We start from the raw sequence: 20,286 nt of genomic DNA, 5'->3' as shown, positions 1-20,286 counted from the left end.
GCTTTTCAGAGTAAGAAGTTTGATTTAGTTCAAAACTAGAAAGTTTACTGATTTACTTCATTTCAGAATATAAGATGTATTGGTTTCCATGCAAGTCAACCATTTAAATGTTTGACCAAAATTATAGAAAAAATAACAATATCTACAATAACTAATAGATAAAATATAAAATTACTTTTCATGATGAATCAAATGATATAAATTTCACATTGTGGATATCGATATATTTTTCTAAAAAGTCAGTCAAACATGCACTCGTTTGACTTTCAAAAAGGATACACCTTATACAAAGGAACAGAGTAGTACACATTATTGGTACAATGACCGACCCGGAAAGCAAATGAGATCCTTTCTATCTATCTTTTTCCATTGAATTAGACATGGAGCACAACCTGTTTTAAGTTTTGCAAAAGCCCAGCACAAAAATACAAAAATATAATAAAATGGGCACAGCAAGAAAAGGAGTTCTCCAAGTTAATGGCTCTAAGTAGGTAAAGCTATCTCCCTTCCCCTTCTGCTTCTATATACTAGAATCTCGACTACCACTACCGAATAGTGATGGTATCAGTGATGGTATGAGCCCTAAACGATGACCTATGTCCCCTGCGTGTCAGTCACCTATAAACTTCCCTACAATGTACAGAGCACCAATCACCAGTCATACTTGGACCCTTTGTCTCGTTACTCGGCCACCAGTGACTGCCTGAGCACCGAACTCTAGCACCCTCGGCCCGCCAATCCAGTCATCATCATCAGTGTCATCATCATCATCACCGCCGCCACGACCACCACGACCACGACCACCACCACGTCCTCTTGTAACAGCCACTGGCCTTCTAACTTTCGACGAACTTCTTGGAGTCAGACGCTTCTTCTGGACCGTGGCAGAAGTATACAGTACGTAGTCCATGGAATCTTCTCGCAGCAATGTCTTGAAATCCTGTGCATCACAAGTCCCATCAGATGTTAAAGAGTTGTAGGATCATCAAAGCTCAGGCCCAATGCAATTACATTTTCAGAAATGCTACCTGGTACACGAGCGCTACATCCTGCAGGCAGCTCGGCAAACTGATGTTAGTGTTGTTAATGTTAAGCGGGATATTCTGCTTGGAGATTGCTTCACCAGGTTTTGGTGGATCCTTCAGAGAAAATGCCTGTATTGAAATTGGGAATAAATCTGTCATGCAACGTGTCTTCCGAGGACTGATTTCCAAACAAGGGAAAACACACACCTGACAGCGAGCATCAGTTAAACTGTAGACAATTTTCAAATGTCTCTTCAGTTTGAGAAGGAGCTGCAGAGCTATCGCATCATGGCAATCTTCCTGAAAACAAAGGCCTATTTAGTGGAAAAGGAGATGCAAACATGCAAGGATTGCAACCATCTCCGCATCAGTTATATTCTACCAAAATCCCTCAACCCAAAACATATCAAGCTCACCTGAAGTTTGGCCATGTCGACATCTGACGTGCTGCATGAATTATTACGCATCTTTTCAGGACTATCTGCCAGATTCTGGTCAGGATATCCCCCAGGTTCATGCATAACATTATCCACCATATCTTGCTGACCCACCACATCTTGCTGACCCACCACATCTTGCTGACTCACCATATCTTGCTGACCCACCACATCTTGCTGACCCACCACATCTTGCTGCTGATCCATGGAAGTCCAATTCTTCAAATTAGCCTCAATTGCTCCGGCTCTAATTTGAATAACTCGGTTTATATCATAGACCAAGTAAAGTGGTTCATCAGGAGATGTGAAAGGGAGAGATGCAAGAACTTCTACACAGTAACTGCAATATTCACACAACTTGGAGAGTCAGATACCAAATATTAAGAATAAGAGGATCAACAGGCACATAACTAAATAACTTACACAAGAAAACCAATTGTGGGGTAACTCCGGCTGTCAGATATAAATTTGCGGACTATTGAGTGTACAAATTTGTTTCTTGAATTTCGATTTGCACGGATAAGACGATATATTCTGGATATGCCAGGTTTAACAAATGCAATCGGATTTGATTTCATGTTGGTTGCCACCACGTTATGGTTGCTGACTATGGTCTCGAAGAATCTGAACGACATTTGTAGGCCATCACCTAAGCGGCTTTCAAAAAATGAAGGATACCTGCAAAATAACGCCAATAGGTCAGATCATTTTATCCAATAAAGAAATGGAGAAATGAGAAGTTGAGCCATCGTACTTTTCATTCATATTCATCAGCAAATGATGAGCCAACTTTGAGTTCCCCTCCATAGGGTCAGTTTCAAGTGCTATAAGGTGTGGAACACAAGTAATTGGATGAACTAAACCCTGGCGAAGAACAATTTCAACAATCTGCAAAAAAAAAAATCACTGTTTTCTACTCTAAAATGAAAAGCAGGAAAGTGCAGAAATCAGTTGAACTAATTCACCTTTAGTGCAGCATGGCGAACTTGATCGTTCATATCCAAGGATCTCTCAAGAATAGAATTCCAATACAACTGGATAATACCACCACAGATGTTGGTGTCTCCCGCTCCAGCAGCAACAGGCACTTCACTCCCACCATTAGTTGCATAGGGTACAGTAGGTTTGCCAGTACTGTCAGACGTGAGTTGGCTTTCCGCATCACGGAGATACTCATAAAGGTTTTGCAATCCTTGAATCTGGTCAAGTAGGTCCAATTATATATAGAAAAAGCTACGCGGAGCAGAACCCATTACAGGAAAATGTCTATACCTTTAACCTATAATCGACATCAGAAGATAGTGATGCCTCTATCAGATTCAAAATATCTTTCCGTAGCATAAAATCAGGCTTTGCAATAAGTATGTATCCCAAAGCCTGCACGCACACATGAAAATTGTCATTTAATAAGGAAAATTTCATATAAAATATCCAAGCACCCTAAAGAACTAAAGCAACAGTCAAATAGACAGGTTAAGTTACTTGAGTCGTTGCATGTTTCTAGCTACGAGTATCATCAAGTCAAACATTGAGTGTAATAATGCTGAGCACACACCTGCATAGCTCGAACCTTCAAGCTGAAATCATCCTTGCTGAGATACCTTCTCTTGAGCAATTCAAGAATCTTTGGAAAATCAAGTTGGTTTTCCGATGTTGCCAACAGTTTATAACCATATCTAAGGAGCAGGCCGAGACAGAATAATGATCGACCCAACACCTGAGTTTCAACAAGGCAAACTGTCAGCTCATCATATCTAAGCTACATGATAATTCTAAAAAGCACCAACCTACATGATATTGCAAGTAAAAGAAAGTAGGTAAAAGCAAGCAACATATGCAAATGTACTCAATAATCACATGTTCATCAAATTACTGCCACATAACACCATACAACTATGCCAACTGCCCAAAACTACTTCCAAAAGAATGTGGGTTCTGGGGAGGATTATACGAGGCAAGCCTACTTACCCCTGCACAGTGCAATGCAGAGAGGCTGCGTCGAATCTAGAACCTCTTGGCACAAGTGAGTACTTCACCACTCCATCAAACCCATCCTAAACTATGCTTATATGGTGTTATCACCAACAGTAGAGTTATCACCAACAATGGAAATTAAAATAAGTAGAGTTATCATAAAGAGAAGCTTATATGGTGTTACATGCTATGATGTAAATCTGTTTTGACTTTGAGACATACAAGGCACTAGAAAGGATGTAAATGAAGAGAACAATATAAGATTCAAATGTAGCATGCATAGTACATTTCAGATTGCAGTTCACTCAATCAATCAGGTAATCGTACAATACCTGACCATCAGAATTAGGACCTGACAGATGCTTGTAGAAAAGGTTAACGAGGTACTCCAACAACCTCGGACCTCTGCCTGCTGCACTGCTAAGGGCAGAAAGACACCTGTTCATGAAAATGAGCAATAGAGATAAGTAAACATGATCAACAGAAAAGCAAGCAAGCTCAATTATTCATGCAAGAATAAAATGAGATTTGCAGTATTGCATCTAATGTCAGATTTTCATTAGATAATACCCAAGATGCAGATTGTGATGATGCATGCATGGAAAAGGTATGGATTACTTCACTTCTAGATATTATGAGGTGTAATTATGCATACTTGAAAAAGGTACAGACTACAGCATTTTGTGAGTGCTTAACCATGACAAGGGAGATTAGTTTTATGTTATTAACCTTTGTTGATTCGCAACAGTGTAACTTGAGTAGGTTAAGAGTCTGAACACTGACTTGCCCATGGAAGACAGGCTCTGAGGCTTAGTTTAACTTCTAAATTGTCATTGCTTGATCAAAGAACTATATATAGGACAACTGACTTGCTCCGCAAGACCCAAACCTCTATCTGTAATTTCCTAACAAAGCTTATCCCTGTCTTTAAATTGATAACCAAAAAAATATTTTTCCTACCGGATAGAATTCTAACTTCATTTGATTTGTTCCTAGTTTCCTACTAACTAATCCAATCGCCATTTTACAGCTACTGCCAGGCTGCAGGGCCCAGAGCCACAACAACAAACAAACAAACAACAACAAAGCCTTTAGTCCCAAACAAGTTGGGGTAGGCTAGAGGTGAAACCCAGAAGATCTCGCGACCAACTCATGGCTCTGGCACATGGATAGCAAGCTTCCACGCACCCCTGTCCATAGCTAATTCTTTGATGATACTCCAATCCTTCAAGTCTCTCTTAACGGACTCCTCCCATGTCAAATTCGGTCTACCCCGACCTCTCTTGACATTCTCCACACGCTTTAGCCGTCCGCTATGCACTGGAGCTTCTAGAGGCCTGCGCTGAATATGCCCAAACCATCGCAGACGATGTTGGACAAGCTTCTTTTCAATTGGTGCTACCCCAACTCTATCTTGTATATCATCATTCCGGACTCGATCCTTCCTCGTGTGGCCACACATCCATCTCAACATACGCATCTCCGCCACACCTAACTGTTGAACATGTCGCCTTTTAGTCAGCCAACACTCGGCGCCATACAACATTGCGGGTCGAACCGCCATCCTGTAGAACTTGCCTTTTAGCTTTTGTGGCACTCTCTTGTCACAAAGAATGCCAGAAGCTTTGCGCCACTTCATCCATCCGGCTTTGATTCGATGGTTCACATCTTCATCAATACCCCCATCCTCCTGCAGCATTGACCCCAAATATCGAAAGGTGTCCGTCTGAGGCACCACCTGCCCATCAAGGCTAACCTCCTCCTCACACCTAGTAGTACTGAAACCACACATCATGTACTCGGTTTTAGTTCTACTAAGCCTAAACCCTTTCGATTCTAAGGTTTGTCTCCATAACTCTAACTTCCTATTTACCCCCGTCCGACTATCGTCAACCAGCACCACATCATCCGCAAAGAGCATACACCATGGGATATCTCCTTGTACTAGTAAATGCGCACGTGCAATGCATGTTAATATTTAGGCAATATATTAATTGCACGTGGATATTATGTATGCTATTATTTGTGTGTCAATCTTGTGATTAGTGCAATATTTGGTATGATATTAATTGCACGTTAAACACGTTAAACGCTCGCCATCGGAGCAGTCTAGGTCGTTGGATTAAATTAGTTCGATGGCCGAGATCAGTTGGATCTGCTCCTTTGGGTCTTTTTATATTGGTATAGATATTCCTTGTGACCTCATCCATCACCAAGGCAAAAGGATAAGGGCTCAAAGCTGACCCCTGATGCAGTCCTATCTTAATCGGGAAGTCATCAGTGTCGACATCACTTGTTCGAACACTTGTCACAACATTATCGTACATGTCCTTGATGAGGGTAATGTACTTCGCTGGGACTTTGTGTTTCTCCAAGGCCCACCACACGACATTCCGCGGTATCTTACCATAGGCCTTCTCCAAGTCAATGAACACCATATGCAAGTCCTTCTTTTGCTCCCTATATCTCTCCATAAGTTGTCGTACCAAGAAAATGGCTTCCATGGTCAACCTCCCAGGCATGAAACCAAACTGATTTTTGGTCACGCTTGTCATTCTTCTTAAGCGGTGCTCAATGACTCTCCCATAGCTTCATTGTATGGCTCATCAGCTTAATTTCACGGTAATCAGTACAACTCTGAACATCCCCCTTACTTCACTAACAGCTTGCTTTGCGGCCTTCTTCGCCATCTTGTACTTCTCTATGTTGTCTGCACTCCTATCCAGGTATAGGCGTCTGAAACAATCTTTCTTCTCTTTAATCGCCTTCTGGACATCATCATTCCACCACCAGGTATCCTTATCTTCGCTTCTCCTTCCCCTGGACACTTCAAACTCCTCCGAGGCCACCTTACGAATGCAAGTCGCCATCTTCATCCACACATTGTCCGCATCGCCTCCTTCCTCCCAAGGGCCCTCCTTAATGACCCTCTCCTTGAACGCCTGAGCTACCTCCCTCTTGAGCTTCCACCACTTCGTTCTAGCGACTTTGGCACGCTTATCCCGCTGGACACGAATCCGAAAGCGGAAGTCAGCAACCACCAGCTTATGCTGAGGTACAACACTCTCTCCAGATATCACCTTACAGTCTAGGCACGCACGCCTATCTTCTCTTCTCGAGAGGATGAAATCAATCTGGCTAGAATGTTGGCCACTACTAAAAGTCACCAGATGTGATCCTCTCTTTCTAAAGAGGGCGTTAGCTACAATCATGTCGTAGGCTAGAGCAAAGCTTAAGACATCTTCTCCTTGATTCCTGATGCCATAGCCAAAGCCCCCATGCACCCCTTCAAAACCTGTGTTAGATGTACCCACGTGGCTATTGAGGTCTCCTCCTATGAAGAGCTTCTCGCCAATCGGTACACTCCTAACCATGTCTTCCAGACCTTCCCAGAACTCCCTCTTGGTGTTCTCATTGTGGCCTACTTGCGGGGCATACACGCTGATAACATTGAGAACTAAGTCCCCAACTATCAGCTTCACTAGGATAATCCGGTCCCCATGTCTACCACTCCATACTTGAGGCTCTTGTTGATCAAGATGCCTACGCCATTTCTGTTTGCGGCCATCCCCGTGTACCATAGCTTGAAGCCGGTATCCTCTACCTCCTTCGCCTTCTATCCCCTCCATTTGGTTTCTTGGACGCAAAGGATATCAACACCTCTCCTCACCGCTGCATCAACTAGCTCCCGAAGCTTCCCTGTCAGAGACCCTACGTTCCAGCTACCTAAGCGAATCCTCCGAGGCTCGACTAGCTTCCTTACCCTTCGCACTCGTCGAGTCAAATGCGAAGACCCTTGCTCATTTTCCACTATATCCGGGCGCCGATGTAGCGCGCCACTAAGGATGCGACGATCCGACCCTCGCTCACTTGCCACCGTATCCGGATCAAGATACGGCCCAGAGCCACGCCCATAAAAATTTATTTGAACTTTGGGATATTTACAACAGTCATATCTGCGTCTTTATTCGCTTTTTATATATTGATACAAATTTAGCTAAACATCATATCTAATTTTCCATGGCTATAAAAACTATAACCCAATTTTTTTGTAAATGGGTATCGGATATGGTTTTGCCAGGATAAGTATGGTACCAGTCCATTTCTGTCCTATTTAGATTTTAAAAATGATGAATTTTTGGAGTAATGATGTGGCAGTTGCAAGATGAAACAATGTAAGGTAGACACTGTCAAAGTTCCTGATAAAAAAAACTAAAAGCAATGGAATGAATAAAATTACTTGATACAGGCATGTACAACAGTCAAAAAAGAGTGGCGAACTATCATCTGCTTCAGATCCTGCTCGAGTTCCTCAACCACAGTTTGTGGTGGCTTCCGTATGAGTGGAATAACAGCATCAATCACAAAAATTATACTTTCAAGTAATTGGGCAGTTGATTTACTGTCGACCTGCAGATACAGAAGATGCAGACTGTAATGTATTCGCCTAGCCCTTTACATTCACTTCCACAAAAGATATATCTCGGAATTTCATCGCGGCAAGGAAATGAAAGGAAAAACTTGAGAAATCTTCTTGTTTCTAGTAGAAAAGGACATTCAAACTCACAATGCATAAATTATCACTTGCTCACATGAACAACAATATCATTTTTAAGAAGCATAATCAAAACCAAGGCTCTACCATTTTCAGTAGAGTTATGTAGTACCTATTAGGCTGTTACACATGACATTACAACTTGCCAATATAGACATTTATGCTCTACTGCTCATGTCTGCAGCACAACTAATAGGGGAACGTGAAACAAAAATACAATTCAGAAGGCATGTGCATTTGTGCAGCAACAGAGCATGGGTGAACCCTGGCCATCAGAAAGAACAGGCAGGAATAACCCATGCATCACAATAGCATGTGAGGAGCTAAAATATAGGGTGTGTTTCATTTGAGCCCAAGGCAACCCCAACAAAAAATTGGCTAGAAATGCTTTGGTTGCCCTGTTTTGGCCAATTTTGGCAGAAAAAAAAATTAGCTACAGTTGTTAAACTGGTAACATGGCTTTCAGGTCCAAAGCTATGGTAAGAAATATCGATGGCTTTCAGGTCCAACAGTCAAAAATCATAAAACTTCATGGTCATGTGCACGCCTGATCCCCATGCAAGTGACATAAGAGGGCTGCAACAGACTGGAATAAGAGTAGTTCGGTTGTGATATTTCATCATCTACTCCCTCCATTCCTAAATATAAGTCTTTTTAGAGATTACACTACGGACTACATACGGAGCAAAATGAGTGAATCTATACTCTAAAATATGTCTATATACATCCGTATGTAGTTTGTAGTGAAATCTCTAAAAAGACTTACATTTAGGAACGGGAGTATAAGTTAGCCAGTAGTTTAGATTGGATTCCTCCCTTCGAATTAGAGATAAATTGTTAGGCTAACATCCATAAAAGAAGAGACATAAGCTATCGGTGGTATTAAGCAAAAACAACGAATTGTTCTTTCTCCCATCTACTTTTCAGCATCTCAGTCTATAATGTATAATCCCATCTTTCTAACAAAAACGTATCCCACTTCAGATGTCACCACTCAGCACTCCTTTGTGACGACATGATAAACATAGCCAGAAATCTCGAACTTTTTATTTCTTAACGCTACCTGAAATGTGCTATAAGTTCATGTAATAAGCACAAATTACTTTTACAGGAGACGGCACATAGTTCAAGAGAAGGAAACCCATGCTCACCTTATTCTTAAGATACGGTTGAAGTGTCACAACAAACTGAGAGGGATCGGTAACTGGAGTGCAGAGAGTGGGATCCACGATGCAAAATGCTTGCAAGACAAGAACATAAGGAAGCGTGTGGATTTTGGTCTCATTATCAGCTCCCTCCTCAACCTTGACAACAAACATGATTAAGAACCAAACTCAATTATGCAAGATCTAGCTAGTGCAAAATTTTGGTCAAACAAATACCTGCAATATCCTTTCCAATAAGCGCCTGCATATCAATTCACATCGTTTCCGGAGCGATGTCATCATGGATGAGTTAATGCCTGCAGCCTTACTTGACTGCGGGAGGAACTCGAGAGTCAAACTGCGTTTTATAATGGTAATAAGGGGTTGATGATTGGGCATCTTTCTCAACATGTCAACAATTTGCTCTGTCTTTGTTGCGATCTCCATAGGAACTGAACTACCATCAGCAACCAGGTGTTTATGACTCCCAGATGGTTCATCGAACCACAGCTCATAAAATGTTTTGCATACAAGATCCTACAGAGAAAAAATGAAGATATGTTCAAAATTAACTAACATGGACAGTGAAAAGGAACTCAAAGCTTGCAGATTCAAAGATGTTGCATAGCACTTTTTGTGTCAAATGCTTAACCTCTAATATCAGATTTACTTTTAAAGACATCATTGTTAAGGACACTAAAAGACATTTTGCAAGAGAGATTTCATGTGTAAAGAATTCCAGTCATTTACTTTATGTAATAAATATACAATTTTCCTGGTGAGGATGATTTCGATTTTGCAAATGTAGGAAATTTCACATGTAAGAGGGACTAGCTATCTGCCACTACTTTCTTTTGGTATACAGAAGACTGTTTCAGCTCATGCACCAACATACATATCTCACTGAAGTATGAAAACGACAATAAACGGAACATCTATAGTACAATATCAACTCTGGTATCATAACGTGCTGCCATGACTCAGGAGCACCAGTCAATGGTTTCGTACATAAACTTACCTGTACACTTGATTCCTCGTCATTAACACGCGAAATAATCTCCACAAAGGCATGACTTGTATCCGCATTCGGATTTGAAGCACAAAGATCACGGATAATTTTGATCGCACGTTTGCGAACACTTACTCCAGTGTCCTTTATCCGTTCAGCGACTTTTTCAATATACTGTTAATGGGAAGATAAAAGGTTAGTTGCAGAAAAGCAATAACAGCACCCAAGAACATGTCATAACTCATAACTTCATAAGTCCACCAACCTTAAGACCCACATCAGGGTGTGAAGCAATATGCCTTCCAACAAGCTCAAGTGCAGCTTCACGAACAGAAATAGCTGAATCACAAAACCTTCCTTCAACAGCAGATTGGACACGTTTGTCACCCAATACCTCAGGATCAGCTTCAACTATACTGCTGACCTACACAGAATTAAGGCTAACTAGTGATGTCTAATGTCCAAATGAAAATGATGTACATCATATATAGTTTTAAAAGTTTGTGTATACTCACCGCTCTTAAGGCCTTTGCTCTTATCACAGGAGAATTTTCTCTCAAGCTAGCCTGATAAAACATTGGGTATTAATGCCGCAACATCTAACTAAAATCAAACATCGAGAAGCAATACATACCAAAAGGAGGGAAAGAATTTTGTCGAAACCCCGAGAGAACGAGTTCTTCTGGCCAAGTGCCAAGCAAATTTTCTTAGCCCAGTCTCTGGATAATGCCAAGCCACTTCCAGAATCTCGCAGAATCTCCTTAGATTTCAATCTGGCAAGATAGTAGATAATCTTCTCCTGAGAAGATATGTCTTCTTTGTACCACATGCAGAGATAGAACCTGCATACAAAATGGGAATCAATTTCCAGTGACATTTGGACAACAAAAACAAAGGTATCACACTACATACCATCTAGAAAACAGGTTCCCATCATCTTGTGGCCCAGCTTCCTGGAGATAATTCAAAAGTATTTGTTGAACAGTATCCACTGCTGTCACCTCATCAGGTATAGCAGTTTTTTTCTTATGTGCGGTAGATGCTCTTTTGCCCTTTTCTTTATTTTCTAGCTCATAGTATGACTGTAGCACACTGAGCTGTTGCTTGCAAAAGCATAAGGGGCAAACAGAATCACGCTGTAAGTTTTCCTGACTGCCAGCCCCCATACAATCTGAATGGAAACATCTCCCACATACATCACATGCCATATTTATACCTCTTCCACCAAGACAAACACAACATTTATTTTTCAAGATTTTTGAGCTATCATTCTCTGCATCAGTGAGCTCTTGCAGTATCCAAAGCTTCTCCTTGCTACAGATCACAGAATCACGCTTCAATCTTGATGCAATACCACCAAGAAGATCAATAGCAAAGCAGCGAGCAGAAGTGTCCTTTGATTTCAATCCAGCATTTTGGAGCAGCAACACACAGAGAACCTATACATAAGAATAGTACTTGTAGGCATTATGAAATAGACTACTTGAACTAGAATATTCCAATTGTGAATTTTGGTTACAAAAATGCATTAATGCTAAAGCAGCCCATAAACGACATTTACTATCTCAACAATAGCACTGTCATTGCACAGTTTACCTCAAGTATAGGGGCAGCAGCTGGATACTCGGGCAAGTTTAGTACTGTTAGCAAGTCCTGAACGAGATTTTCTATAATCCCTTTGGCTTCTGACACATCTTGAGATTTAGCAGCAGTGAAACGTTGAAGCACATTGGTCCAGAAAAGGCAACAAGCCTCCGTTGCTGCTTCATGGCAGTTAATTGGATAATTAGCATCGACTGAGGCATCAATGATGGTGCTCCAATTTACTGTTCCCTTTAAGCTATCAGGAACATTTGCACTGAACTGAACCAAGTGAACTAGGAGGGCTGTTATCATCTGGATTTGCTTTTGTTCTTCGTCAGCTAGATGGTAAGTTCTAATAGCATTTTTTGAGAACTGCAACTTGCGGACAAGATTAAGTGTTTCATCAACCAAGTAACTCCTGTGTTGTGTGTATGATGAAAAAACCTGTGCAAGAGTTGAAAGGTAAGGAAGGAAATTATTTGGACAACTGAAAGGGTGGGAAATTGTGAGTCAATAAGCAAAGAGCTACCATGCAAATAACACCGATCGCCTTCAATTGTAAAAGCTGCATATTGTCCACCAAGAATGTAGTAAAGCAGGTTTTTGCTAACTGCAGGATACAACTATCTGATAAGCGCACCGTTGTGAGGAGTTCTTTAAGAAAGCCCAATATCAAGCATAGTTTCTGCACAGCAGAATATATAGAAGCAGAAACTCTGACAAAGAAAAGGACAACTGAACTGTATTAGTTCCCCACAAACACTTCATAAAAAACTAGAGAAGGGAAAAATCAAGCATAGATTAATCACATACTTGTTTGCAGAAGATTTCCTCGCACTTAAATTAGAAGCAGTGCGCCTCTTTTTGCTAGCTGGTCCATTTTCCATGTCGTCTTCATCTTCATCTCCTAGATTTGACCAAAAGAGAATATATTGAATGCTATAATCTGTGATGTACACACATAATTTAATCATGACATATAAGTTTAGTAACCACCAAATGGTCACCACAACTCACTAAAGCACTAAATTAGTACATGCAGGTATTAAATGCTATTCTGTGGTGTGCACACATAATTTAATCATGGCAGGCTTCCATTTTCTAAATTAAAAAAAAGTTCAGTAACCACCAAATGGTCACCATGAAGCACTAAATTAGTACATACAGGTAAGCAGGGATAATAAATTTTCGGCAAAATTAAACAATCTTATTTTGAAGGAAATGACAAGGTACGATATATGCCCCGAGTCCCCAAGAACATGGATGTATATATCCAACTTAGAGAAATGTGAGTGCAGAACCATGAAAAGCCAAAGATAGTACTTGCAGAACTCCACAAGTGCATGTAGAATTGTGTATTTTTCAATGTTCAAAAGATGGTATAACAAGTACCATCATTAGTGACATTTCCAGCTGGCTTGTAGAGAGCTCGGAAGGTTGGGTTACTTGCAGCCATACAATCCATTATCTGATGTCTTGAGAAATCAATAATTCGCTCAATAAGCTGATTCAACCAAAGTTCTTATAGTCAGAAACCTCAACAATATGATTCATAACAAGATAGGCAGGAATTCAGAATGTGTGAACCTCTTCTCGATACAGCTGCTTTGGCATATCAGGGTTGGTCATGATTGCTAACGCCGCATGAATGGACTCCAAAGCAGAGAAGACTGAGTGTTCAGCATCTGCAGCATCAGGCTGAAGTCACCCAAGCACTAGTCAGACTACAATATGCAGCATCTTTTATTCAAAGAATACGGAGGGAAGGGCTATAGTGAATAACTCACATTTTCTCTCACGTCTATTGACAATCCTTGAGAACACCGGATCTGCCGGTCTATCACATGTAAGAGACAAGTAAGCGTATCCATGGGAATCTCATGCAACATTCCCTTTGATCGAACATATGTAATTTCATTTACAAGAACCTTCACATCATTCAGTGCAATTGATAGCCAATCATCACCATCTGCATTATCAGGGATTTCTGCTTTTCCACAGAAATCCTCCACCAGCTCACGGAAGTTGGCAATGACTTCTAGAATACATAATCCAAACTCGAATCAGCTGAATGTTTGAAGTAAAACAAGAGGAAGATGGGACATACATGAATTAAAAAAATAAACCTTGACTACTGGGAATGCTGGGGCCAGAACTTGAAGCAGAATTATCTTTCTTCCTCACTTTCGGTTTCCTTGAAGCAACTGAACCTGGTGAGAGTTCATTCTGCAACAGAAAGCATGTTAGCACAAAGACAAAGTGGTCAAAAGCAACTGAACATTGGTAAGACGCAAAACCATTGGTATCTAACATACATGAAGATCCTCTCGGTGTGAGCTGGTGTCATCTGGAGGAAATGCATGATCCTTCCGTGCTTTAGTCAGATTAGGTGCAAGATACTCGAATTGCTTCTCGCGTTCTTGATTTTGATATTCCTGACCATCAAGCAGACCTGAAAAACTTGACCAACGTAACACGGAATTACATAGTGAGACAAGAAAGCTTAATATAGAAATAATATGCAATGCATTAAAACTCCATATGTAAGCTGCATTTTTTTGTTAGGACAACAAATTGTGGGCTTGAATGTTAGGTTCAACAGAAGTTGCACCGGGGTAGAACAAGCAGAGTATATACATTAGCACTGCACTAAAAATGTTTTTAAGTTGACATGACAATACTGAGGGCCAAACTAGCAAATTAGTACTCCTATAATATTGCCAGTATAAGAAGAGACAAAATGGAGAAAACATGAAATTTTCTACTCCCTCTGTTCCAAAATAGATGACTCAACTTTGTACTGAAGTTAGTATAAAGTTGAGTCATCTATTTTGGAACGGAGGGAGTACTTCACAGTTCGCATGCGTTACACCAGGAACAGTTCACATAGAAGTGCCCAAAAATAACTTACAACAATAGCACACCATCCAATCTATCAACTTCTATAGAGCCATGTACCATCGATGTTATTAACAGAAAGCAAATTTCCAGAAAGAATCAACCATTTACTTTAAAAAGAGCTTCTTCACCCCAACTGCTCGGGAATCGAACCCTGGTCAGGAGCCACAACCTAGCTCATTACCACCAACGTAATTCTCGGGTTCAACTCTGGATAATAATTATTAATTAGCTTTCTTTTTTCTTTTCTACAAACTCGATGATCTGAGTATACCAGTTAGATTATATTATTTGCGTGTTTCCCGAAGACAAGGATCACCCAGGAGGACTAAAAAGGGCAGCCCGGTGTACTTAGCTCCCGCTGGCGCAGGGTCCAGGGAAGGGTCCGACCACTTTGGGTCTTTTGTATGCAGCCTTTCCCTACATTTCTGCACGAGGCTGTTTCCAGGACTCGAACCCGTGACCTCATGGTCGGCAACAGCTTTACCGCTGCGCTAAGGTTCAGGAGGACTGCTGAAATAGAAGGTAAGTAGCTGGAGCATAAAATATTTTTAGTGCATATGTATAAACATTTGCATTGAAAACCTACTAGCCTATAATGAATTGGCTCCATATAGACATCCTGCTGTTGCCATGTGGAATTTGCCATGCTCAAACATTTATCTGACACATTGCAGCAAACGCTCACAAGGCAAAGTAGGAACTTTAGAATCTAGATGGTTCTCGGTATAATATTTTTGTATCTGCTGGTACAGTAATAGAAGGACTAGAATTGTTCTGAGGATATGATAAATAAACCATAAATGGCACATTAAGCCGTAAAGGCCTGTTTGGTCATGCTACTTGATTATAACTCGAGGCGGTAACTCTATTTGCAAATGGTCAACTATTTGGGATGATCCCCATTGACAGGACGTTGACATAGCAGGCCAAAATGCTGATGCTGCATTCCCATTTTGAGCAGCAAACAAACATGCTGAAATAGATTTAAAAGAGTGACTGCAACGTTACCATATTAATCTAGAAAATAAGGCTGCTCCTTTTGTGCCTATTTGTTATGGATGCAACTTACCTCTATTGCACGGGGCATATATATGTGTACTTGTGGTACAAGGAAGGAAATGTAGACTAATACGAACTCCTAGACCAATACTAATACTCCTTAACACTATGTTCTATCAAAAGCTTCATAGAGCCTGAATTAATAACCATGGTTTTAACAAGTTGCCGTGACCTAAGTATCTATGAAAGATAGGTGACTAACGCCCGGGCAACAACTGAAAAAACTCACTAAAAAGGAGACGAATTAGTCGAAAACTGGTGATGGCCACTGGCCAGAGCTTCTGCACAAAGAGAGTATAAATAGAGCCAACATAGAATGGAGCATGGAGCTGTGTGGTGCTGCCATAGTCAGATGACAGAAGCCGTGAAGTGTGATGTTTGTGCATAAATGTTTGAGGAAGGCAAGAGTAAAGCGGGCATCAAATGGTTGGGCAAAAATTGATCTCTCCACTTGTACTACCATTAGTCTACTGAGGCCTAATCTGGGGACTTCAGTTACTATCCAAGCCATCAAAAGACATCGTTTAAACAAGTCCAACGAGCTAGGTACCAAATGTGCTAATGCCAACCATTAATTGAAATATATATAGTCAGACTATTCATCACCCAGGATAAAGAATAACCTTTTTACGTCCTGTAAATTTTGTCTTACGTCCGAAGTGAAAAGAAAAGGTAAGAAAATGTATGCCGGTCGAAAAGGATATTTTACATGACGTAAAATTACGAATGTAAAATATAGTACAAAATATACATATAAATGTAAATTTTGTGGTTTTATGACTCATATCTTACTTTCTTATACCGACTTTTGTGTAGTTAATCAATATGAACATAATTATTCGTATATAAAATGTAATGACGTAAGTAAACCTTGGGTGTAAAAAAACTTATTCAACACCCTGGGTGATGAATTGCATTACTATGTGTGTGTGTATATAGTTAAAATATAGCTTAAATTAGTGTTCATTCCACTTGTCGGTGTATATTTCCAGAATTCCAGCATGTTGCCTTCTATACGGTTCAAAAACTGTTAGAAAGAAACAGACATATTTTATAGCAGTAGTGCTAGGTATAGGTCATATATGCATCAAAATAACAAAAAATAAAGGTTTTCAACAATAAAACTTACCTGCATATGCACTAAGTTACATAAATGAACAGGGAAGCCTTTGAATTAGTTCTGTTCCGGGAAGGAAACCCACTGCATACTGAATAAGTGAGCAATGCCAACACATGAGCGTGTCAAGGCGGCTAAGTGCAACAGTGGAGTGGTGGAACTACCACTAATACTTAAGCTAGGACTTGAGTGGCTTGATTTATTGTGAAGAGAACTATTTATATTATATGGGCCACTGCCAAAATAATATGGACCACTGGATACTATTTCACCAAGCCCTGCAAATCAGACACCATAGTCCACATTCGAAAATGTTCAGGCAATATTAGGTCAAAGCGCTGTCTACCGTGCCAGTTAATTCATGGAACTATAAGTATTTGAGGTACTGATATAGAGACATGTCCAATAAGAAAGATGAGGAAGCAGCAAATTCTGTACTGCATCACCTTATTAACGACCATACATCATCAGGGGCTAAACAGAAGCTCAGCACTGTGACATTCGGAAACCCTGTCCCCGACACAGAACCACTGACATTTCAACTCCTAGCGTTACACGAAATGGCTTCTGACTAAATTCTGTTCAGTATGGACTCGAAAGCCACTAAATTCTGCTCTGCTTAGCTACATTACATACGAAAAACAAAATGATACACCACACTAGGTTTACCAAATAGTGGAATGGCGTGGCATAGCAGTTATTTTTTCCAACCAAATTCCATGGCACGAAACTGCGCTTGCTCAAAGAAATTTGACTTCTACCAGAGCAGCAACTCCAACACGAGCAACCACGATGCTACCTACCATGAAAATCCACACCAGCGCTCGGGCAGCATGATAGAGATACAGCAGCATATAAGCCCGGTCCAAGTAAAGCGACATCGAAGTACTGTTCATACAGGAGTTCGAGAGTTGAAGCTGGTAAGCTAGTACAGTAGCTATCAAGTCAACCACAGAAGCTAGTAACCTGAAGAGTCCAGACAAGTACCCTGTCCATTTCAATGGGCGGAAACATAACGAGCATTGTGTTACATGGGTAGCTAGCTAGCCGGAGCGGCCTAAGGAAGGCTGTGTTTACCTTGCGAAGGAGGAGGTTGGGGAGTGCGGGGCTTGAACTTGAAGGCGTCGGGGTTGTGCTTGAGCACCTCCCTCCAGAGCAAGGAGCACTCGCTGGGATCCACCGCGACGTGATCGGCTTCCGTGAAGCCCCTGCGTCGTTTACATGAAAATGGAACTCAGTGGGGCGAAATTCCCGGCGGGAGCAGCGAGCGAGCGAGCGAGAAGGGAAAGGGAGGGAAGGGTGACTAACAGGTGGGAGATGTCGGTGCTGGCGAGTATGCGGGCGATGGCAGCCGCCTGCATGATCATGTCGGGGCGGTCGGGCTCGGCGAGGGGCTCGTCGTGGTCGTGGAGGTCCGTGCCGAGCGTAGCGGGGAGGGTGGGGAGCGGCAGAGCGGCAGCGATCTCGGAGTGGACGGTGTTGGGCAGGCGGCAGGCGCGCTCGAAGCCGGCCCTCCCAGGCTCCCTCCCGTCTCCGTCGCCGGCGCCGGCCGGAAGGTCCATGGCCGGCGGGCAGGCGGGCGAAACCCTAGATCGATTTCGAACTGGAGAGGCTCCCAGCGAGCAAGGACTTGGAGGGCGCGTCGCTTACTCGGACGGAAAGGGGATTTTGTGTAGTTGCTTAGCTAAGCGTTTAGTACTTGGGCGGTGCTGCAAATTAGGAAGTTATACCGTGGGTTGGCCGGACCGGAGAGAGGCCTCCGACGACCAATCTTGTGGGGGGAGGATGGAAGCAGCCAGCCATTCAAGTCACGACGGCAGTAACATAGATGTGGTGGGGTGGTAGGCACAGTAAAGAAATGTTTTGATGGGTTGGATTGGGTTGGGTGGGCCCAAACAAATTCAAAAGCTTTTTTTGTGGTGGGTTTCGAGATGTTTTTTTTAATTATTTGGATCGCTTATCACATGTGTCATGTGGTACGGGTTTCAAGACTACTCTAAAAGAGCAAAAGCGTGTGTGTTTGAGTCCGTCAAACGGACAAGATTGTTCGCTTTTTACTCGTTTGGGTCAGTCGTGTCGCCCAACGGGTGGCTAACACATTTTTTCGCGTTCAAAAAACAAATTCAAAAATATGTGGCTGGATTAAACATGATTAAACATTAAATGGACAGTGAACCGCGGGCCAAAGTCCACTTAATATTAAGAAAACATTAAGAAAAACTGAAAAAACATGCCTGCACGCTACCCTAGGCCTTGTCATCGTTGTCGTTGTCGTCGTCGTCGCTGAGGTCGACGAAGGCTAGAGGCGGCCCAGCCCACGGGAAGGCGGTCTCCCATGTCAGCCACGCCAACTCCTCCGGCGTCTGCTCCGACGGTGGCATTGCTGTGTGATACGTCTCTAATGTATGTATAATTTTTTTATTCCATGATATTATAGTAACAATCTTGAATGTTTTATATAACTTTTTGTGGTGTTTTATATCATTTTTTGGACTAACCTATTAACCCAGTGCCAAGTGTAAGTTGTTGTTTCTACTTGTTTTGTTTTCTAGTGACAGAAAGGGACAAGACACGTATTTGTATTGTTACCACTAAGGGTAAAACGACGAGGTTTATTCATATTGATTGGGTTTACTTTGTCTACATCATGTCATCTTGTTTAAGCTGTTACTCTATTTTTATTAACTTAGTACCCTAGATGTATGGTGGATAGCGGTCGATGAATTGAGTAATAGTAATAGATGCAGGCAGGAGTCGGTCTATTTGTTTCGGACGTGATGCCTATATACATGATTATTGTCTTAAATATCATCATAACTATGTGTTTTTTATGAATTGTCCAAAAGTAATTTGTTCACCCACAGTATGTTATGCGTTCGAGAGAAAAGTCTCTGGTGAAAACTATGGCCTCTGGGTCTACTTTTATCATATATATAAAGAAACCAGAATATTCTCTGCTACAATTTTGTATCTTTTATTTTTGTTTTGCAATTTATCTATCTACCTATACAAGATTTGATCCTTGCAAATAACGAGTTCAAGGGGACTGACAACCCTCTTGCCTCGTTGAGTGCAAGTATTTACTTTTGTGTGTGCAGGTGTTGTTCACGAAGCTTTGCGTGATTCTCCTACATGATTGATACCTTGGTCCTCACTGAGGGAAATACTTATCTCTATTGTGTTGCATCTCCTTTCCTTTTCGAGGAAAATCCCAACGCAGCTCACAAGTAGCACTACGAGGTGGGCGCGCTCCACCTGCTCACGGTGCTCCTCCTCCTCCTCACGTGCCCCGCAGGTGTGGCGCTCCTCCTCCTCGCGCTCGGCCTGCATCTGGCGCGCCGTCGGCCCACTCCTCCGCCAGCCAGTTCTGCCTCCATCACTCGAGGTAGGCCGCCTACTGCTCCGGCGACATGTCCATGTGGACGGCTCACGCGCTCACCCACTCACAGACAATACCAGTCTACACGTACGTCTATGGAG

General features: G+C 41.8%; 1 protein-coding gene across 1 annotated transcript; it reads right to left on the bottom strand.

The window, feature by feature from the left end:
* Window positions 1-332: 332 nt before the first annotated feature.
* EMB2773 (PHD finger family protein) lies at window positions 333-18,588 on the bottom strand. The gene is made up of 28 exons (XM_048700841.2): window positions 18,115-18,588; window positions 17,884-18,014; window positions 14,045-14,181; window positions 13,856-13,955; window positions 13,517-13,767; window positions 13,317-13,427; window positions 13,122-13,233; window positions 12,543-12,636; window positions 12,259-12,445; window positions 11,742-12,173; window positions 11,058-11,584; window positions 10,780-10,987; window positions 10,661-10,711; window positions 10,411-10,569; window positions 10,155-10,319; window positions 9,374-9,673; window positions 9,143-9,295; window positions 7,677-7,846; window positions 3,769-3,874; window positions 3,018-3,179; window positions 2,735-2,839; window positions 2,428-2,661; window positions 2,217-2,350; window positions 1,886-2,140; window positions 1,442-1,802; window positions 1,233-1,325; window positions 1,029-1,154; window positions 333-940 (listed from the first exon to the last, which is right to left on the bottom strand). Exons 1-28 carry the CDS (start codon window positions 18,366-18,368, stop codon window positions 659-661), a joined length of 5,400 nt encoding a protein of 1,799 aa, XP_048556798.1. The 5' UTR covers window positions 18,369-18,588; the 3' UTR covers window positions 333-658.
* Window positions 18,589-20,286: the final 1,698 nt, after the last annotated feature.

Source organism: Triticum urartu, chromosome 2A (assembly GCF_056163025.1).
Source record: "Triticum urartu cultivar PI428250 chromosome 2A, HENAU_Tu73, whole genome shotgun sequence".
Taxonomy (NCBI): domain Eukaryota; kingdom Viridiplantae; phylum Streptophyta; class Magnoliopsida; order Poales; family Poaceae; genus Triticum; species Triticum urartu.
The sequence above is the reverse complement of the archived record's forward strand: the minus strand, read 5'-3'. Positions and strand labels throughout refer to the sequence as shown.